This window comes from Oreochromis aureus, linkage group 4 (assembly GCF_013358895.1).
Source record: "Oreochromis aureus strain Israel breed Guangdong linkage group 4, ZZ_aureus, whole genome shotgun sequence".
NCBI lineage: Eukaryota > Metazoa > Chordata > Actinopteri > Cichliformes > Cichlidae > Oreochromis > Oreochromis aureus.
This window is the reverse complement of record NC_052945.1, coordinates 30,553,577-30,576,453: the sequence shown is the minus strand read 5'-3', so window position 1 is coordinate 30,576,453 and position 22,877 is coordinate 30,553,577. Positions and strand designations below refer to the sequence as shown.

Genomic DNA, 22,877 nt, shown 5'->3' with positions numbered 1-22,877 from the left:
GTTCTGACGATGGTATATAGAATATGTAGAATAAAGGTTTTCATACCAAAATATTGACTTTAAAGCTTGGTAAAAATGTGAAAACTGGATTTCATGTATGTGTGCAGATGTTCCAGTACATCTTTGTACGTCCCATTTTTGTGGCGAAATATAAAGGACAGGTGCCTCAGGACTTTTGGTATATTCAGGACTTTACTGTGCTGTATAAAAGCTAGATTATTTGAGTTAACACTGGCCTAGTACATAAAACCTGCACAAACTGAAGCTGATTCAGCTGATGTAAAACATGACATCCAAAAACTGCTGATAATGGTGTTTACAACCAAAGTGTTTTTTATTGCATTCCTCAACACCACAGCACTGTTGACAGACATTACCTGCGATAGTAGAATTTCTCAGGCTGAAGCATTACTAATGCTGAGTGAAAAAAACCCCAAAGAAATGTATTTTTATATATTTTTATATCAGTCTATTTATGCAAAAGTAGCTTTTTCAGTGAAACCTGTCCTTCAAGAGCATCATTGCAAACAAACATTTGAAGATTATTCAAGTGTGCTACGATCGCAGATACTTAATTCATCCATTCTCTTCCGCTTATCCTTTTTCAGGGCCGCGGGAGAGCAAATGGTAAATGGACTGATTCTTATATAGCACTTTTCTACTCTCCCAGAGTACTCAAAGCACTGTATACAACATGCCACATTCACCCAATCACACCCATTCTCAGAAGCACTGACTCTAAACCAAGTGCTTTTTCTGACAACATTCACACTCTGACGGATGCATCGGAGAGCAACTTGGGGTTAGTATCTTCCCCAAGGATACTTAGCATGCAGACTGCAGGAGCCAGGGATCGAACCACCAACCTTCCGATCAGTAGGTGACCTGCTCTGCACTGAGCTACAGCCACCCTCAAGAAGCCTATTCCAGGTGTCTTAGGGCGAGAGGCAGGCTACATCCTGGACAGGTCGCCAGTCTGTCGCAGGGCTAACACATAGACACAGACAACCATTCACACTCACATTCAATTTAGAGTTTCCAATGAACCTATCCCCACTAACTACATGTCTTTGGACTGTGGGAGGAAGCCCGAAGTACCCAGACAGAACCCATGCAAACACGGGAAGAACATGCAAACTCAACACAGAAAGACCCTGGCCTGATGGTGGAATTGAACTCATGACCTTCTTGCTGTGAGCCAACCACCATGACACCGTGCTGCCCTACCCCTGAATTTACTTACTTAACTTGATCTGTACCAGGAACTCAAGAACTTCTGATCTGAGTTCTTTTTTCCTCTTGTTTCTGTACCAGCCAATCACCACCTCACTCAAGACGTCATACTCATCTTAGACTAATTATTATCTTTATGCACATTAATATGGAAGCCTTTTGGCTTAACATGTCATTTCACACACAGTGGGAGTCTTGGAGACCAACAATGCTCATCTATAAAATATGTCTCAGAACAGGTTCGTTCTCAAACACACCAAAGGTATTCCGACAATGTTTTTAGCATAGCTGCAAGAGTTTGAAAGCAGATAACATCATTATGTAACACATTCCTCAATCAAGGAAGCAGCACTTGTTTTTCCATAGAAATCAGTTGTACTAAAAATATCACAGAATGTACTGAAAGTGTCAGAGCTATAAGTATGATGTGATGTTTCTGAGATATTAATACTGCTGCATTATGTGCATGTTGCATTTTATGTCTTAAGTGGATCTTCTTTTAAAAGTGTTTTTATCTATTTTATTTAATAATGAGCAGTTTGACCAACAGCGATGTGTCATAGTCATCATATTCATCCTGTTTGTAGCACTACTGTCCAGTCAAGATCAGATATCTATAAGAGGTGTTTTCCATGAGCTCAGAAAAAAACTTTAAAAAGTCTTTATATGTTTTAAGAAAAGGGAAATGTTCATTCTATAAGGAAAAACACAAATCAAGTAATTTTAAATAATGACAATTGGAAAAATTTGGTTTTCATTAGACAGCAGGGTAAGGAAATAGTCAACTGAAAAGTTATAAAATAGTTAAATAAATACAGTACTACAACATAGTTAAGTAGAAGTATAAAGTACCATAAACATTTTTTTAAAAATCAAGTACAAGTACTTCCATGTTTGGAAAAGATACGTAATTACACTAAAAAAAATAATTTTAAAAAAAACTGCCCAAAATGCCAATTTTAACTTAATTGTATGTAAATTTTCAACGTAACTTTATAAATAAGTAAATTTGTCAAGTTTTCGCATCAGGTCAAATGAAATTTGCTTGACTGATATACTTTCAGTTCATACCCAGCACATTTTCCTCAGTGATTAATTATAAATAAACCATTAATGTACTCAAAATTATTGCCTTGTGTTTATTATGGGTTTTTCTGTTTCTGTTTGTTTTCATTGTATGTTCCAACACTGCCAACAGAAACCTCTGTTTCCATATGAGACAGCTTTTTTTCACTCAAGTTGTTGTTGTTGTTGTTGTCATCCTGCATGAATGGACAGAGCAATTCAGACATATTTAAATGTAGTTTGTGTGTGGATGTAACATTTTGGAAAACTGGAAAACACGTTTTGTAATTTCAAAATAAGGCACAGGGTAAATTACAGGCTGTAATCTAGAACACTTTAAATACCTTTCTAACTTTGTTTACATAAATGAACATTTAATTTCATTTATATGTAGCCAAATTAAAATACTGCAGAGCCAGGAATTGATTTCAATGTGGAGTACAGAGCTTTTACAGTAGATGGACATAGTACATCAAAAAGCCCTATGCACACAACCCACAGATTCAAATCAAATGAAAGGAAAACCATTTTAGTAAGGTACTGGGTCACATGTGCATTTGTTACTGTATTTGCATGTTATTTGTTGGCCGTTTTATGTATTTAACTTTATTAGGATTGAATATCGTTTTGCTGTTTGGAATGTGTGGCTTTTGTCAGTGTTGAAGCTACCATGAAATTGTAATCCAGGTATTCTCTGGCTTCTGCCATGAAAAAGGCATTTTCAGTCAATGACCTTCTGCTCACAGGATATTTTCTGTTAGAGTGAATTGTTAAATGTTTGTCATTTTTATTCTTACCATTTGTACTTTAACTGTGTGTTGAAAGGAATTCTTTTGTTCTCCCCTCCCCAGATTCTCGAGGTTCTGAGTGGGGGCTGTAGTGTTTTATCACAGGCAACATCCTTGTGAAGGTCTGTTTGATGTGGTAAAACTTCCTGCCCTTTGTATGGCTTCACTGTGTTATCTAGGTGAACCATAGATTGGGTGTGGGGAGGTTACCCTCTTTATGACCTAGGATGTTGTTCCTGCTGTGTGACCCTTTTTGGTCAGCAATTCACACACACACACACACACACTTTGCAAAACCACAGGCAAGGTACCCTTTGTGTGTATGTATACATCATATGTTAATGACCCTATGCATATTCAAGTAACCTCAATAAAAGGAGTGCTATGGGGAACCTGGCTGAGAGTCTGATGGAGGTCAAGTAGGTGGAACGACACTTGGCTCCAGGCAGGCCTCCCTCATGCATGAGTAACCCAAAGAACTTTGCCTACTTCGTGTCTTGCTTGCTGTGTTATTACATTGCCTTTAACGTTCCAGCGAATAGGTTTAAGCACAAGAACCTATCATTTTCTCTAAAAACTTTCTGGCAGGTTAGAGAATCTATATCAACAGTTTCTGAAATACTTGGACCAGCCCATCTGACACCAACCCCATTCCTTATTCTGATGCCATTTGAATGGCAACATTAATGCATTGATTGACTGTTGAATAAGCATTCAATTTACATCTGATATTGACTCGTTTGTATTTCGTGCCAATGTGTAGAAATATTAACTGAAAGACCTTCTGAGATGATCTTTGTCGACACCATAATCAAAAAAAGTCAGATTAATGAAGTTGTGATTTAGTCTTTAGAATGACTGCCTGAACTACTCCGTAAAATGAGTCAGATGCAGACAGACGACAGATCCAGCTCAAAATGTTTATTCAGATTAACAGATCAGAAACATTTCCAAATGTCAGACAGCTTAGAAGTAGAGCCATACCCTGATAACATCCATCTCTCCATGTGACATTTCACACAAAAACAGCACAACATACAAGAACTGATGCCAGATTTAAAGTCAGGAAATCAGGACAGAAATCATTCTCAGTGAAACAGCTGGAGCAGAAGTGAGTTTACTTCAAAGCCTGTGTTGTTAACATGTTGACTCCAGGCTCACTTCTAGGTCTCAGCATTTAGCTCTTGTCACCCAGAGTGTGCTTGTCAAACAGGTACTCTGCCATCTTGTTTGTGTGGGCATCCATGCGGGTGAGGTTAGTGATGTGGTCACCCAGCTTCTTGATGGACTTCACCTGCTCATCCAGGTAGTGGCTCTCCAGGAAGTCACACAGCTGGGAAAACACAAATTACAATTAACATTTGGTGATTTGTCAAACATGCACAGCATGAACTAGTTCAGTCTTTAACCCCAAACTCTTCCCTCCTACTCCCACTTACATGAGGGTCATTATGCTGAGAAGCCAGCTTGTGCAGGTCCAGCAGAGCCTGGTTGACATTCTTCTCCAGCTGCAGAGCACACTGCATGGCCTCCAGCCCGCTGCCCCACTCGTCACGCTCTGGTTTCTGCACAACACACACAATTCTGTTAAAGACTGAACACTCGTTTTAAGCTCTGTATACACATTACACACTAATGCAACAGCAGGAAGAGAACAAGTGTCATAACACTGCTCATTAATCCTAGTTTCTGTGTTGGAGACAGTCAGCTATGTCACAGCAGGACTAGATCAGTTTGTACACACCTTGATGTCCTGGAGTAAGATGCGACCTCCTCTCTTGTTCTGGAAGGACAGCAGCTTGTCAGCGTGCTCCCTCTCCTCATGGCTGTTCTCCTTGAAGAAGTGGGAGAAGCCTGGCAGGGCCACATCATCACGGTCAAAGTAGAAGGCCTGAGAAATCAGACATGTTATTAGTACACAGCAACAATTATTCTACAAATAAAGCATCGTGACAAACAGTTATGGAGACAGACATGATTCATCACCAATAGTTTAGCCAGTTTAGCCAGATAACTGCTGAATTAGAGACTAAAGAAAAGCCAAACTAAGCATGACGCAGCATTTTTTTTTTCAGTGATGTGTTTCGGGTGAAAATACACTCAGTATCTGGCAACCTGCCCATCTGTGATAAACAACCAACTAAGAAGTCGCTACTGAAATCATGCATTACTGAATTTAGCAACAACATACCCAACTTTAAATTTAACGACTGCATTCCCCTGGTCTCTTTGTCTAGCATTAAGCTAATAAAGCCTGAGATTAAGACTATTATATAAATCAGTATCACATGAAGTGTTCTCACCATAGAAGTGTAGGTGTAAGAGGCAAACAGCTCCATGTTCACCATCCGGTTGATGGCGGCCTCGCAGTCGCGGTGGTAGTTCTGACGCACTTGGGACTCCATTTCGGCTGGCGTTTCTTGAGCTTTTTATTAACAAAAAACGGTACAAAAATAAAGCTTTACGTCGAATTTATCTGTAGTGTTCAAGTAGAAAAGGATTTTTGCTTCCGAAGTGCAGCGTAGCTGAAATGTAAAGCGGGACGAAGACAAGAAGTTCCGTTCAAACACTGTTGAAGCAAGAACTCCTCAAAGATCGCTCCCCTGGTATGAAACAGCACAGTCGCGGGTCCCCGAATTTATACTTCACGGAGGAGCTCGTGACAGACATGACGTATGTTTCCACCAATCACTGAGCACAGGAGTAACAACTGTGACACACGGGATGAAGTTGCATTTTTTTCTCCTCCTGATTCGTTGAAAACTCCGCATTAACTTTAATGTTTAATGTGACCTGCTGGGAGATAGTCACGTGAAATGACAAAGCATTTTCCGCATTTCAACAGGAAACATGCAACATATATAAAATATGTCATCTCAAAAACGCGTAGATTCGCTTCTTTGTTTAATACTTACAATGCTGTGCAAAAGTCTTGAGCCAAACCTCATATTTTTCAAGTGGCTTGACCTCCCTGTAATAATCAAAGGACAATAATTCCCCAGGCGTTCTGAAGGGCTTTTAAAGTTTTTATCTGGACATTGGAAAGTTTTTTTAAAGACATGTTTTTGGTTTGTTTGTCTGTTTGTTTAATAAAGGCTGATCTATGAAACATTCAAACATAAAAAAGCACAAAACCCAAAAGCAATTGTGTCTACATATAACAGAAAACTTTGCAAAAAAACAAACTATTTTAAAATGAATCTTTAGGCACTTTATTACTTGCAGCCTGTCAAGAAAACACATACTGTGTTCCCATTTCTTTTGTTGAATCAATGAAAAATACCAAAAAAACCAACATGTTTAGATGGGCATTTGTTTTAACCAACAAGTACAAAGGAAGAAGACTTTTGCATATTATTGTAGGCTAGTTAATGATTACATAAAAGCAGCATAAACTGAGGCGGAGTTACGCCATAAATGTAACACACGGCATCTAAAAACTGCTGATAATGGTGTTTACGGCCAAAGTGCTTTTTATTGCATTGCTCAACACCACAGCGCTGTTGGCAGACATTACCAGCAGTAGTAGAACCTCCCATGCTGAAACAATGCTACTGCTGGGTAAAAAAAAAGTAAAACTAAGACATGTATACACATTTTTGTATCAGTCTGTTCATGTAAAAGTATCTTGTTAGATTAAACTTGTCATTGAATAGTCTCATTGCCGCTGAGGTATAAGTGTAACACAATGTCACATACTTAATCTCTTTCTATGTAAAATACACGTAGGAGTAAATTCACTCATGATATGTCTTTCATAGAAAACCCAAAACACATACAGTAAGCTTTAATATTCATCTTCATGTAATCATAAATATCTCTTCTGTATGTTTATCTTTAACTTGACTTTGTCTTTACATCAAGTCAAGCACTACAAGACAACATGACTTTCATGTTCATCAACTTTCAATTAACCTACAGCGGTGTGAGCCAGTACTTTTCCACTTGCAATGCTGTCCTTGTGCAAAGTGCCCGAGAGACCTGCCAGTCTGAACAGGTGTGCCGGTAATCACGTGTTCTCAGCGAGAGGACGGAGCCTGCATTTTCTTTGCTGCACCCTTTCAGCTTCATTTTCCAACAATAAAGTGAATGTAGCTGAAACTAGTGCTTTGTCTGGACAAACATCACTAGACTTGCTTTTAAGCAGTTGAAATAATAGAGAAAGCCTACTGATCTACTCTTTCTTTCCCAGTAAATAAATTCCACCATCTCTGCTTGTCTTAGACTAATTGTTACCTTCCTGCACACTAAGGAGAACATATGTAAGCCTTTTGGCTGAACGTGTCATTTCACACACAGTGGCAGTCACGTAGGCCAACAGTGCTTGTCTCTAAAATATGTCTCAGAACAGGTTTAGTTCTCCTTATGATTTGCAGTAATGTGTGATTTTTGCTGACACGCAATGTACCGAGAGCAAACAATACCTCTCTCAAACACACCAATGATATTTCAAAGGTCATATCTTATTAGTTTGACACATTTTACATAGTGGTACAAAAATATGTTGTTGTTTTTTTCAAGGTACAATAAGGAGATAAGACTTTGTCACTTGCTATTTACACAGTATATATGTGTTTGCACATGTGTGTATAAGTATATACATCTGTAAATACATCTCATTTTTAACTGTTTTATTTGCTAATGGGCACAGCAAAGCATCATATTCTATAAGATTTGTCTGTAGCGTCACTGTCCAATCAGGACCATGTACTAATAAGAGGTATTTTCCATGAGCTCAGAAAATAAAAACTTAAAACACCTCTATATATATTTGAAGAAAAAGGAAAATGGATTTGGGAAAACATAAACTCATTAATTTGGTCAGAATATTCAAAATCAGCGGAGAAATATGTAGTTTTTGGTACGCAGCAAGGGTAAGAAAACTGCAATCTGAAGTTATAAAACTGTTAAATAAGTAATGACCTGAGTAAAGACACCATTTCCCGTGTCATATTAAGATATAATTAAGTAGACATATAAAGTTCCATAAAATGAAAAAAATCAAATACAAGTTCCTCAAATTTTGGAAAATGTACTTAATTCCAGCCCAATAGATAGCTTTGTTTTCACATGGCTTTTTTCACTCAAGTCTTATGAGTCGTCGTCCTGCAATAAAAATGATTGTTAGTAAAAGGCTTTCACAGTATACAGACAACAATCACATAAGTTAGTGTTCTGTGAAAATGGAGGACACCACAGAGCTCAACACAAGGAAGGACGAGCTAAAGACAGATCCACAGTCACTACACACTCATCACTGTACTAAAAAGCACTGTAAGTTGTCCTGTGTTGACTGTACTTTGCCAACACCTGCAATAAGACATAAGCACTTGTCATCAAGTGGCTACACTTATTTTATTTTCCACACTCTCATACTTAACAAAAATGACAGAGCAGTTCAGACAGCAGCTTTGCCCTTTTTACTTTGTGCACTCTCGTGTAAGACGATGAGTCCAGGTTGTACCATCAGGTTCAGCTGAGCGTTATGCGATGTCATTGCTGTGAGTCAGCATCCTGCAGCCGTCAGCACCCGTCTTCCTGTTTCTCTGTTCTGCTTTTTTTGTCACAGAGGCCGTGAGAGGGAGGACACCTCGTGATCACATATCATTGTAAGTTTACCTCAGTGCTCTGCTGGATGGGACCGGTTTGGGAAAACTAACAAGGAACAGAAAGTGTGAAAGAAGGAACCAAAAGTGTACTTGAGTTACCGAAACTATGTTTTTGACTGAGTGAACTAGTAGTGATAAACTAAAAGAATTGTATTTTATTCATACTTTCCCAGACATGTTGTTAGGTACATTTGTTCAACTCCTTTAGGCATGTAGAGATGGTGAAGATGGTTTGCTGGTGTTCAAACTGAGCGTCAGAAAAAGTGATTTAAATGACTCTGAATGTGGCATGGCTTTTGGTGTCAGACTGGCTGGTCCGATTATTCTAAAAGCTGTTGATTTGCTGGGATTTTTCCAACCAAGGTTTATAAAAAAGAGAAGATATGCAGTAAAATGCCATGTTGATGTCAGAGATCAGATGAGAATGGTCAAACTGCTTCAAGCTGATAGTAAGGCAACAGTAACTCAAATAATCACTTGCAGAATAATATCTCTGAACACCCAACATGTCAACCCTTGACCTACAACAGCAGAAGACCACACCAGGTGTCACTCCTGTCAGCTAACAACAGGAAACTGCGGCTTTTCTGATGTACGCATCCAGCGGGATAACAGACTATGTCACAAAGCTCAGGTCACTGCAAACTGGTTTCTTGAGCATGGCAGGGAGTTCTCTGTACTCAATATCAATCCAGTAGGACACCTTTAGGAAATGGAGGAATGGGAGGTTAGCATCATGGATGTGCAGCTGACAAATCTATCGTGTCACATGGGCCAAAATGTCTGAGGCTTGTTTCCTGCACCTTGTTGAATCTATGCCATGAGGAAGTAAAGATGTTCTGGAGACAGAAGGGGGTTGAGTGTATATCACCACCTCACAATGGTTGCCTCGAGGCACTTTTATAATGGAAAAACGCTACAATAAGAGAGAAAACTCTAACAATCAATCAGACTATGGGTAAGCACTTGGATACAGTGGAAAGAAAGAACTCCCTTTTAACAGGAAGAGACCTCCAGTAGATCCAGGATCACAGGATCTGCCATAATCAAACATATGAGCCAGTATCCCATACGATGTTTACAATGTTGCCGTTTTCTTATAAAAAATAAATATTGCAGGGAAGTACATTTATATTTCTTTTACCAGTTCTATGCATAACATAATTTAAGAGACATTGATCAAATCAGTAGTCTGGATTTATTCATTTAAGAAGTGTTACATGATGCAATACGTGTAGCAGAAGCAGAAATAGCTTGTCTGTGCTATCTGCAATAGCACAGACAATTATAGAAATAAAACTTCCAGGAGAAAAACATTAAAAGCTACAAAAGCTCATTTATTTGTGAGTCATGGGAAAAAGAAATTGAAAAAAGAAATATACATTTCCAGACAATCTTTTTCTTTAAATATTAGTTTTTAAAAGGAAACACTTGACTTTTGTTTGTTTTATTTGTTTTATTTCACAATGTGAATTTGGAAACAAATGAAATGTCACTGGGAATGTTTTTGCACTACAGAGTCAGATTTGACCTTCCATGGCTACAAATTACAGTATTATTGTACAGCAAAAGACACATGACACGAGACGTTTGTGTAGCTGCATCCATGTAACTGTTGCTTTTTGTTTGTTTTTGCTGAGTCACTGACAGATCTGTAAGGCTGACACGGCTTCAAGTTGCAAAGTATGCATAGCGTCGAGGTTTCTGTTATCTCCAACTGGGCTTTTAGGTTTTGTCAAGCCAGCAAACACAAACAAAGGCTAGCTGTGTTGAATCCGTAGTACACCCCTCAGATAGCCGCTGCTTCCTATACATACATGTAAGGTTCTGTTGTGGTTAAACTGCACCTCTAATGTGTGTTTTAGTTGCCACAAAGGGAGGGTTTTTTCAAGGACCACTCAGCATACGTTACCAGATTGGAAGTATTTTTTCGCCAAAAGCAGCTTTTCTCTAAGACAAACTAAAGTACATAAGTGTTGCTGTATATATTGTTGATGTTTATCTGCATTCACTCCTAATCACTGAGGACTACCTTGTGAGCGCCCCCTGCTGTGACCTTTTCTGAATTGCACCTAATTTACATCTAATTTCTGTCTGTCTTAATTTCTGAGCAGGAAGTGGAATGGCTCCCACAGAACATACTCAAGCCCATAACACACGTCTTTATCTCTTTAATATCTGCTGACCCTGCAACACTGGCTCAATAATCAGAGCCAAAGTTCTCCCGAGGTTTGTCACAGTTCACGTGGATTACTCGTTAACGTGGAAAGAAATGTGAACATGACCTACTTTGAAATAGTTTGCGATACAGTGACCTCTTATTTTATCTGCATAAAAAAGTAAGGAAGTGTACAAAACACCAATCAGACATGTGAGGATTAATTAAAATACGCATAACAGAGGTAGAAAATCATCAAATTATCATAATAGCATGTTATGACTAACAAAAAAGAATCCCAACCTTACTAAAGAACAGCTATTGTTAATAAACCTTAAATCTATCCTCAAGGTTTATTGGTTTTTTTGACCAAGCAAGCAAAATGTTGCACTAGTTCTAATGGATGTTACTTTGGCTAGCATTGTGGGATTTTTTTTTATTTTTTATATTTATTACAAAAGAAAAATGAAAAACTCAACAATAAATTGATTATTCTGACGGGTAGCTACTGCTATGCTCGATAATCTTCAGTAAACCGACTTACATTTAAATGAAAATAGTAAAGATGCGTGAAATCTTTTTAGGTCTCTGCATTTACTGTCACATGGACGTGCTTCTGTGATAAAATTAAAAAGGGAAAAAACCTTTTGTCTGAACCACAGTGAATATCTATCCCCACATCTTCCATTTTAGTATCATTTTGAACCATGCTGGCAACAAAAATCAGCTTATATATTAGCAACACTGTTAGCATGTGACCTTCACTGAATCCCTCGTCTGTGTATTAAGTGCTTTATGTCATCTATTCCTAATATAATCTCAAAATTTAATTTAACATCTAATGTTTTTTTGCTTTTAAAATCCCTCCTCCCCTTCTGCCGCTGTCTGACCTGTGATGATTTCTGATTTTTCAGGTCACAGTCAAATGCTCCATGATGATATCAAAACCGTTCTGTTTTAAGCTGTAGGAATCCATACACTCTTCCACTGCACAGCGCTTCTCCACATTTCTTCCAGGAATGACGGATGGCACTGAGTCCAGTTTAACTCGCCATCTTTCCCTTCCTGGTCCTTACACAGGCGCAGGGTTTTTAGCGGACTAGTGCAGGTGTACTGGAGGTACTGGCAGCCCTGCAGCAGGAAATCAGAAACAATGAAGTGAGTGTAGGTGATTATACGAGGTAGGCCTAATTTGGGAAAAGGAACTCAAGCCGACATTCAGGAGCTCAGTTTAATGCAAAATGAGTTAGCTAAAAGAGTTAGCCTCACCTCAGCACTGCCCCAGTACCAGATGGCCTTGATGACACTGTGATTAGCCAGAGCCACAGTCAGCTGGTCTCGACTTCCTGTAATAACGTTTACCAGACCTGCTGGCAAGTCCGAGGACTGGAGCACCTGAGCAAGAGGAGAAAGAAAAGGTGCAATAAAGATAACAGCCAGTTTTTACGATTCACTGTGCTTTTTAATGCAGGTCAAGCTGACTTTACTCAGCTGAGAAAACCGAAGACTCGCTTCAAGTCTACGGTCAAGTTTTCATCTTAAATTAAAGCAGGTCTGCACACAAGTTTACACTGACAGCCTCATGAAGGATCAACTGCAGGTTAAGTCGGGCTGACCAAGCACTTTTAATGCTGACCAACTTAGAAAAACTGGCTAGAAACAGGCCCACAACATTAAGGTACAATTTAAGACTTTCAAACTCTCCATTAGGAAGCATTATCTAACCAACAGTCGACTCACCTACGTCTTTTTCTCTCTTACTGTGTCTTTTTCTTTTCTTTTCTTTTTTGCTTAGGCTGTACAAAAAACATTTAGGCACCATGTCTTACAATAGCAGGCCAACCAAACATGTCCTGGGGAACCCAGAATAGAGATGCAACACTCAAAGAATCTGGAACTGTAGATAACTGAAACAATCATGACTATCCCTCTGGAGACAATTGAAAAATGCTATAAGCAAATTGCATTTTCAAAAACCTTTTGAAATTTGCACATTATTTCCATCTGAGGAAACAGCTGTTGTTTCCTTCAAACACTGAGTACATTTCCAAGGTTTTACCTTTGATTAAAAATGTCTTCAGAGCTTCTTTGCAACACGTAAAACAAAATACGTGCACACACGTTAGACGTGACCTGACAAGTTCAGCCGCACAGAGCTGTGCAGATTTAGGGATTACCCTCAAAGCCCTTTTAGCACTATGATGCATACAGCTATGTCCAGACATTTAACACTCATCCGGTGACAATTTGTTTCAGTACAGTTCAATTCATTTCATGTGTTCAACGCATGAAGACTCCTTTATCCTTGGCTCAGATCCCTTATGCCAGCACACCCTATCCTCAAATGATTATTAAGAGGCTAACACTTAGACAGATCACTATTTACCATCACACCAACAGCCACTTTAGAATCACATATTAGCTGAGCCACAAGCTCAGCTTCATGATTGTTAGTATGCTCATTGTCGTGACCATTGATCAATGGCTACGAGGACTGTTCACAGAGTTGGGGAACGGCTGTAATCACAGCACAGAACAACATACTCAGAGACGGTTGTTCTCTTTTCATGTAATTGGTCTCTTTGACTCTGTGCTCCCTGCCCAGGATGTGCACCTCCTGCGGGTGTAAACAAAATGCAGAGTCCTGTCCTGACGCAATCTGCTGCAGTATACGAGAAACACCAGCAAACGTGGTGGTGGAAATAAAAGGGAAAAAGCAAGCCTTTATTATTATTTTTGCTTAAAGGCGCTTCTTATCACATCTGACTGGTGTTTCCCTACGTGCATGATTATATCATGCTGACGACTGAATTTAACGTTAATCGACATGCTCACATAAGTGCCCACACGTGTTTAAAATAGAGAATAGAACAGAATAGAATAATCCTTTAATTGTCCCATGAGGGGAAATTTGGTTGTATCAGCAGCAAAAAAAAAAAACCAAAAAACCCCCCCCCACATATACAAACAGAACAGGACACAGAACAGAAACACAATTTTTACATCTTTACATCATGGACAATAGTTACCAAAGCAGAGTACTGTAGAGTTATTAAAATTAGAGTACAGATAAGTGGCAAACCCAGTTTGTAGTGTGCAAACAGAGCAGGATACTGAAAGATGTTTAAATAGTTAAGAATATTTAGAATAATTTGAAAAGTGCAGATTGTGTATTGTACCTGTGCATTAAAAAGTAGACATGTAACTTCCAGTAAGTTGGTGTATATATAAACTGAGAAAAGTAATGTGCAAGTTATAACAGTAGAAGTTGTCACAGCACTGATGTAAACATCTATGTTTGTTGGGAGCAGTTTTGATTGTACAGTCTGACAGCTGCAGGGAGGAAGGACCTGGAAGGAAATGGCTGCATGGTGGCGAGCCTTTGTAGCTCGCCACCTGAATAACAAAAACTTATTACTTCAGTTCGTGTTACTTTTGCTCCACTGACTTCTGTGTGTTTGACTTTGTGTTCCAACTGAAACATGCAACTTCTTTCTAAATGTTCCCTGCCACTTGCCACACAGCACATTTCTACACTTACCTTAATGAATGCCAAGGCAGGCAGTGGATACTTTTGACTGGGGACCATAATAACAGCATTGCCTGTAGCAATAGTTGCCCCAAGCACGGTTACCATGGAGAGGAGGGGATTTTTGTCAGGTAGGACGACCCCCATGACTCCCAGGGCTTCAGGGATGGAGAGAGCGGAGCCAGAGTTTGGCATGGGCTGAAGGAGAGGGAAACAACAAGAGATCAGACGGCCTCACCTGATACTGCTCTATTATGTTTCAGTGTCTTTAGTAGATTTGTGTAACATGAAAGGCCTCACCAGAGATCCTCCCTGGACTTTGTCACAATAAGCAGCCCAAATGCTGAGCCTGGTAATGCTGAGCTCCACCTCCTTCTCAGCCTCGTCCATTGACAGGCCGGTCTGGGTGTTGATTGCCGCAGCGATGTCCCGCCTCTTTGACTCAAGGCCCTTGGCCAGAGAGTAGAGTGACTGGGCACGTGCAGAGGGGCTCTTTTTCATCCAGCTACAAGAGGCAAAGGCATTCAAAGAAATATAATAATAATTAAAAAAAAAAAACCAAAACCCTGATGCCACTTGTTGGGATTTATGTGTTTGTCAGGTTATACTTCAAACTGGTAAAGACTGCTGATGAGTAATGGCCACATGTCCTGCTTCACAGTCAGCTTGTGTTTGTGAGAGTTCAGTGGAATAAAACTCTGTAAGCAGTTTATGTCGAGTTCATGACTCTGCACTTTGTCTTTTTATCTGTTCCCAAAGTCAAGTTGGACATTGACTGATGGTAAACACACACACAGCCCAGCCCCACAGTAACCCAGCTGATAAAAGCAGGTTAAGAACAAAATGTTCTACAGGGAAGGCTCAGAGGACACTTTTTACATGTTGTGTATATGGAGCAAAAATTTAACAAACAATATTAAAGTGGATCTACTGTGCTCAGTTTACACTCCGGATTTCTACACTTTGACTCTACTAGTAGAACAGCCTCGTCTGACTCAAAGTTAATAATATTAACATTTCTTTAGTGGCTCTCCCTTAGATGCAGAATTTAATTTTAAATCCTTCTTCTCAAGGTCTTAAATAATCACATTCCAATGCATCTTAAAAGCCTCATAGTACCGTAGTATACCAACAAAGCACTTTGCTCTCAGACTGGAAGTTTCTCAATGTAGAATCAGCTTTCAGCCCTCGTCCTGTGGAACTAGGTCCAAGTTTGGATGTGGGAGGCGAACTCCCTCTCCACTTTTAAGAAAAGACTTGAAAAAACCTGTGAAACCATACAGAAATACTAAGCCCTAAGCTTTTGGCTAACAGGGATGATTTGTACCTACATCATTACTTGATGGCTTTTCCAGTAGTATGGTGACTACATATTGGAATATATGTGCAGTTTCACAAACTCTCAACAATATTTCTGGGTAAGCTCTCAGACCTCTGTTCTGATCTGTTGTGCGAGTACACAAACATCAGTTGTGTTTGTGGTTATTTTGAATGACGTGTACGTGTTTGCAAACACGTACAAGTAGTTTGCACTCTCACCCTGGCTGGACTTTGATAGCAGCCTCCACAGCATTGCGAACGTCCTTCCGGCCCCCGTCTGGGCAGTAGGCTAACACACCACCACCACCACCTGGTGACTGCACAGCCACACTGCAGCCAGACACTGATTTACATGCTTTACCAGCAACAAACTGCAGGTGGGACTGAGGGGCTCTAGAAAAAAGAAAGAAAATGTCTTTAATGATGTGATTACTGCTGTGCAACACATTTTTCCTTCAACATTTACCAGAAAACAGAGCTGTGGTATTTAGACAGCTATGATGCTTCACAGACATACCTGGCAGGGTCCGACTCATCAGGAATGATAGGTGGGGATGCTTCTGTTCCGAACTGCGTGTAGTCCATGGAGACGGGAGAGGAGCGAGGAAGAGGAGGGGAGGAAGAGGAGGGGCGTAGAAACTGGTACAGACCCTGACAGAATAAAGAGCGGATATAATTATCAAGTGGATGATTTATGTGGGCGTGTTTAGCAGAGATGTTTAGCACTGCAGGAGCTGGTGTCTATGGAGCTACAGACCAAAAAGAACCCCATATTTAAAGACAGAGGTTATTAGTGCTGCGTGGCTATATGAGACTAACAGAAAACACAGAAACTAAAGTAAGAACAGTGAGACGACACCCAGGAAACTGAACTCAAACATTAAACTACACCAGCATGTGCAAGCAGTGTTACTGATCCAGGCTCTGCCGGCCTGTCAAAACAACAAACTACCGAAACCCACCTCCTGTCCTCCATCGGTGCAGGTCCCGCTGACTTTGTGACCGCAGACGGGCAGACAGGGGTCAGAGATGGAGTGGGAATTCACCCACACAGAGCCAACTGACAAACTGGGAGGAGACGAAGAAGAAATATAAATTTTAAAAAAGGAAATAAATATGAATTTTAGTACTAAATGGACAGTCACGAGATATGAAGCCGACCATGAAAGTCAATGTATTCGTTTTACACCAAGCAGAAATGACTGTATATGAAAGTAAAAAGAAAAGTCAACAAATAAACAAAGAGAAGGAGAAAGAGGGAACAAAAGAGTTCCAGACATACAGTTAGCCGAACATTAACAGAAGGACAGAAAGAAGACAACACAAATGTACCTCCTAGCTGTCTCCAGAGCGAGGGTGAGGTCCTCAGTCCAGATGGATGCTGCCTGACCGTGAGGACTGTGGTTCCCTGCACAGAGCAGAGAATGTTACTCTGGTGCCTTATTCAACACATGCCCAGGTCTCTGATAATGATGCAAATGCAAACCTTTAGGAAAAAAAACTGAAACTTTCATCAAGTTGGTGTCGAGACGTTTTCACATTAAGGTGGTCTTCTTACCAAGAGTCACTGCTTCTGTGTTGCTTCTGAAGGTCATGAGGGGCAGCAGGGGTCCAGGACAGGGGTTGACCACACATGGTGAGGAGGGGGCCACCCCACAGAGCACAGTGGAAGGATACTGTGCACCTGACGTGGGATCAGCACAGGACTGAACCAACTGAGAAGAGATTATTTAAAAGTGCTAGTTATGAGCAGTAAACTCAGAGGAAAATGAAGTCAAAGTGTTACACACCATCAGCAGACTAATCTAAGGGAACCTTCAAGTTCCTTGAAATCATTTCCTGGTATTTACATTTTTAAACCCTGATGTCTCAAAGTCTTCTTACTAACCGTGGCTCCCAGCTGCTGAGCTTCCTGCACGGCAGCATCCAACCGTTCCCTGTCTGCCTCACTGTGCAGGGTCACACATTTCATCTTTGCCATTCGCAACCTGAGATGGGCAACAACACTGTCCACCACACTCTCCTGCACACACAACACCCAGAAGACCTGCGGGCAGAGGGGAGGAGAGGCCCGTCAAACAGGCTCAGGGATCTGTCGCTGGAATAAGAGTTACCTCGTCGCTCTATAAGCGTACCTCTTTCTTCTTCCTGAAGGCGGCCTCCATCACCTCATCCACGGCACTGTTAATATCTGCCGACTCAAAGATGATGAACGGACAGATGGCGCCTATGCACGGTGACACCGAAACAGGAACTCCCATCCCTGCTGTGGCCTTGCACAGCATCACCCCGTCCTCGAAGAGCAGGGAAAGATTTTCTTAGAAACCACACACACAGCTCAGATCTCAACCATTTGGAACTCCATTTCACTCACTCTCAAAAAAAAAAAAAAAAACACACACACAGAGTCGTGTTTTCATATCTTGGTGGGGATGGCTAATTGACATAATGCTTTCCCTAACCCTAATCATCAAAAATCAATGCCTAACCCAAACCTTGCCTAAGCCTAACCATAACCTAATAGTAACCCTGACACTAAAACCACATTAAGAGTCTCAAAAATGCCTTCAAACTCGAGGGGACACGTTTTTTGTCCCCATAGGGGCTGTTGGTCCCCACAAGTATAGTAACATTCCAATGTTTGGTCCCCACAAAGACATGTAAACATGGCACACACACACACACACACACACACACACACACACACACACACACACACACTCCTTGTTGCCGCTGTAGTTGACGTAACTGATGCTGTGGTTCTGGGACACTTTGACACCCAGTGTTATGTCACTTCCTGTTAGCACATTAAGAGCCCCAGCAGGAAGTCCTGCTCCTGTAAAAAGCTGAGCCAACAGTAGCACTGGGGGGGCCGTGCTCTGACCAGGGACAACCACCACAGAGTTGCCTAAAAGGAAGAAGTATTCATTTATAACTCACAGCTCTTCTTATACCACAAATAAAGATATAAAACATAAACAATTAAGATGATAACGAATTACAAACAAGTGAAAATTGGCTTCTCTCTCATGACTAATCTTAAGCTACACATCTTTAGCCTTTGGATGAATTTTCTGGTATTTAATAAACCATATAATTTATTAATCAACTAAAGTATGAATAGATGAATATAACCAGTGGCTGCAGGGCTCTTTGGTGGTTGATGAGGGAAGTGCTTTGATGTTTTTTTCCATATTATTATTGTTTAATTCTCTTACAGCTGCTCTATTCCCATGTTGTTGCAGTATATTAATGACTAACCTCGTATTGTGGATGGATTATCTCAGTTGTTCTCCTGACTGAATTTCGGTCTGTTTACAGCATCCTGCCATGCGATTGCATTTGTCCCTAACCATCGGGAACCCTCACGTTAACTTTTATCGAGTGGAAAAAAGTTAGCGTTCATCCTCCAGCTTCACTGTTTATGTTATGCTAACATAGCTGTGTCGCTAGCGATCACGTAGCACATCATTATATACCAGCTAGCCAAACTTCAGTAACCCTACAAACATCACTGCAGTTTAGTTTTCTGTCTTCATTTATGTTGGAAGTGATAGCAGAGCTGTACGTCTTAATGTTGCCAGAACTCTCTCAGTCAGAACATGCTATATCATGTTTAGGTGGAAACTAGCGAGCTAACTTCCTGCTAACTTCGTTTTAATCAATTCTGTTTTCATGGGTGCCTGGATGTTAAACTTGATTGTTACACCTGATAAAGCAGAAACGCTGATCATTTTATTAGAGATTAAAGAGTTAAGACAGTTTTTAACTCTCAGTGATGATGCAGTGTTCGTTTGACTTTGGGACATGTAGCGGACGGAGTTTAGAACCCAGATTACTCCGCTAGGCTCCTGACTACGGTAGCCGTAATGCTCAGACAATCCATCAAGCAGTGCGGCTTCGTAGCTTACCAAAGTCGTACTGAAACATTTGTTGACAGATTTTTGAGCGCCGTGTACCACATAAAATCGGTTTGAGGTCAGTAAGCACAACCAGAATTCATACATAGGGTGCACCGAATTATAATGAACACTGTCGATTTTTGAGAAAATTAAAGGATTTTAAGTTTGCCTTATAATGCGGAACATACTGTATACTGTACAGAAGAAAATAATATATCGCTATATATATCGTTACGGCGATATGGATTTTTGGCCATATCGCCCAGCTCTAGTCCTGACCCAACTCTGATAACTGAGCTAATAATATGAGCTAATAAAAATTTAAATTGTTTATTTTTTCTGTTTAACATATTTGGTATGTTTTCTAGTTTTTATCAATACCATAACATTATACTTTAGTAAAGTTTTTATCATATCCTTTGTATCACAGCCCTGGTATACAGTTTATTTAGTTTATGTGAGGCATACATGTAAGAATTTCGAGTGCTTATTTTTACTTTTAAACTCAGGCATTTGAAATGTTCAGAACATCTGAGTGTTCAGATTTGATGTTAGGAGTCAGATTAGGGTTCAGCTATAAACATCGGTGTGTGTGTTTTACCCATAGCCAGTGCTGGCAGGACTTTGAGCAGAAGAGAATAGAGAGAACAGTCTTTCGAGGTCACCACTGCCACCACACCTGGAAGACAAAAAATAAACAAAATTACAAAACAACAGAATACAAAGACTGAGAGCGTTTTGTAAACATAGCTGAATTCACTTACCTACAGGTGTCCAGTCGGTGAGGAGTGTGTCTCTGAGCTGCGCCCAGCTGCTGTAGAACTGCAGCAGCCTGACCAGGGCAGCGGTGGAGCAGGAGGCCTCACAGAGCTCACATAACTCTGAGAAACACTGGCCGTGCTGCCCGAGGACACTCACCAACCTGTTAGAGGAGGACAGACAGGGAAATTCATCTTTATGTTAAACTGGTGGCTCAAAAAGGAAGCAGCGAGGTGTGTGAAGGTGTGTTTGTTGGACCTCAAGAGCACTTTGGCCCTTTGGTTGCAGCTCAGGCTGCTCCAGGACTTGAAACCGTTAACAGCAGAGGAGGCACACTGGGAAATATCGGCTTCTTCGGCGCATGCTGTGCTGCATACAATACTTCCTGGAGAGCAGGCAGGCAAAACACCGTGACCGTCATCATCATTAGGATGTTTGTGAAAAGTCTGAAGCCAAAGTTTTAACTTCTGCAGAATCAGCTAAATGATAAAATGTGGACTCGGGCTGCTCTCACCTTTAGAATCAGCCAGGGAGCAGCTCCGTCCGTCCGCTGGACAGACAAATTTGCCATCAATGAAGAGACCCAGAGAACGGGAATGATGCTCCAGCCAGGCCTGATGAAGAAGAAAGGGAACAGGCGAAGGATCAGCTCCAGAGCAGAGAGCCCAACACTTGCACACAGATTCAGTTTTCGTGTTTGCTCACTATCATTTGAGAACCCTGAGCTGCCTGCCGAGCCAAAACTACACCCCACCACCAAAGTGCATTTCATTCTGGCAGATGGGTACACAGTAATTGGATTTTGTGAAAACTGCAGATTTATGAAAGTCCTTGAATTAAAGCCCAAAAAAATCTTGCTTCACTTTTATCAAACCGTGCCTGTATGAGTACAGAGGAGGATGAGGATACTGAACATCTCAGACCAGCTGTTATCTCATGTCTTACAGGTAAAGAAGGGGAGGCCCTTCTAACGTCTTTTGCAAATCTAAGCATTTGGATATAAGAGATGTGGATTATTTGGAAAATAAGAAAAGAAAACTACAGTCTATCGCGCTCTAAAAATTTAAAATCCACAACATGATGACATTGTTATTAGAACACTCGTGAAATTATGGACTGCAGATGAGCAGCACCCAAAACCCAACAAACCTTTTATTGGTTGAAGAGACCAATATACATGACAGTGACTGATAAAGGCGGGTAGGCCAAGTGAAGAGTGTCAGCTATTTACAGACTGAAGACCAAAGTACAGAGCTCAACTCTCTGCAAAGCACCAATGGCATTTTTTAGCAGTATGTATTAACTCAGTCGTGGTACTGGTACTACGGTCTCTCATGCTCTACATGATGTGGGCTGTCAAATTAAACCATGCTAGTGGTTTGAGTGCTTATCCAGTAATTTAGTACTCTTTATAAACCTTCAATGTCCCTGCAGAACCACCAAAGCCTTTACACAGCTGTTTTAACAGAGCTGTTTGCAGATGTGCGTGTAGCAATCATAGACTGTACACAGAAGGTGGGAGTAGCCACCTGAGGTCAATCCCTGATTTTACTTAGTTTTAGCAGGCCTGACATTATGAACGAGGGGTAAAGCTCGATTGAGAGATCCCATCTTCTACATTTGGTATTTGGCAGAAGTTCCTCTTAAACTCTTTTCAAGTTCACGTAAAAAGAGGAAACCCCTAAAATGTTTTTCACGGACTACGGTGGGATACGGACATAAAAACAAAACAAAAAACAAAAACAATCTACATGAACAGTAATCCCTTGACACATTATAATGTAATTATGTGTCTAGTTATGTCACATGTTTGTCTTGTGAAGTACACTGGGCTAACAGTTAATGAACTTCACGAGTCCAATAATCTATATAGGTATCCACTAACTCCGCAGCACAGCATGCTAGTATCTGTTAGGAAGTTTAGTTTTAAAGCAGTCTCCTATTACGAATCTGACCGTAATCTGTACCTGTGCAGTAGCAGTGCTAGAAGTTGCTGCTGGCCCGTACTCCATGCTTTGGAAAATCTCGTACACTGTCTTGGTGCTGCTAACAGCCATAATAAGAAGAAACCACTGTGGGAGCAAATCTCGCCGTCGTTGTGCGTGGTCGTTCTTGGATGGAGTTAGGAAGAATATGAAGAGAGAAAGCTGGCAGAAGGGTGTCGAGTGTCACTCCGACTCTGAAAGAAACGTGCTAGCCTCCCTGAGCTGACAGTGTATGGGCTCGCTCTGTAGACACGCGCAGATCGATACGTCAGAGCGAGATGATTCACTCCTCCCGACTTCCGCTATTGTGTGCGTTCACCTGAACGCAGATAGACTGAGAAAAGGCAAATAACTTTTTTAACTTCGTAAAGCACAATCAAGCCAGTTTTTAGTTTTTTTTAGTATAACACATACAAATTATTGTAATAACGCGTGTGACATAATTTCAAAAATAAAACCTAATTTCCGTTTTTTTGTGCCAAAAAATGATCGTCTGCCAAAAACCGATTTCCGGTATTTGCCAAAAACT

General features: G+C 40.6%; 2 protein-coding genes across 3 annotated transcripts; both read right to left on the bottom strand.

Moving 5' to 3' along the window:
- Window positions 1–3,992: 3,992 nt before the first annotated feature.
- On the bottom strand, window positions 3,993–5,716 carry LOC116324348 (ferritin, middle subunit-like). Its single transcript, XM_039611483.1, has 4 exons — window positions 5,390–5,716; window positions 4,831–4,977; window positions 4,526–4,651; window positions 3,993–4,419 (listed from the first exon to the last, which is right to left on the bottom strand). Exons 1-4 carry the CDS (start codon window positions 5,489–5,491, stop codon window positions 4,264–4,266), a joined length of 531 nt encoding a protein of 176 aa, XP_039467417.1. The 5' UTR covers window positions 5,492–5,716; the 3' UTR covers window positions 3,993–4,263.
- Window positions 5,717–9,874: 4,158 nt separating this feature from the next.
- Window positions 9,875–22,621, bottom strand: aldh16a1 (aldehyde dehydrogenase 16 family, member A1). 2 transcript variants are annotated; one of them, XM_039611017.1, is made up of 17 exons: window positions 22,331–22,621; window positions 20,878–20,977; window positions 20,622–20,748; window positions 20,369–20,526; window positions 20,206–20,283; window positions 18,423–18,610; window positions 17,838–17,996; window positions 17,591–17,749; window positions 17,261–17,417; window positions 17,035–17,110; window positions 16,665–16,770; window positions 16,220–16,353; window positions 15,922–16,095; window positions 14,683–14,887; window positions 14,395–14,580; window positions 12,123–12,248; window positions 9,875–11,984 (listed from the first exon to the last, which is right to left on the bottom strand). In XM_039611017.1, the coding sequence occupies exons 1-17, from the start codon at window positions 22,418–22,420 to the stop codon at window positions 11,811–11,813; spliced, it is 2,397 nt and encodes a 798-aa protein (XP_039466951.1). In that variant the 5' UTR covers window positions 22,421–22,621; the 3' UTR covers window positions 9,875–11,810. The 2 variants fall into 2 exon arrangements, with proteins under 2 accessions (XP_039466951.1, XP_039466950.1); XM_039611016.1 differs by having other exon boundaries at window positions 17,838–17,999; window positions 18,426–18,610.
- Window positions 22,622–22,877: the final 256 nt, after the last annotated feature.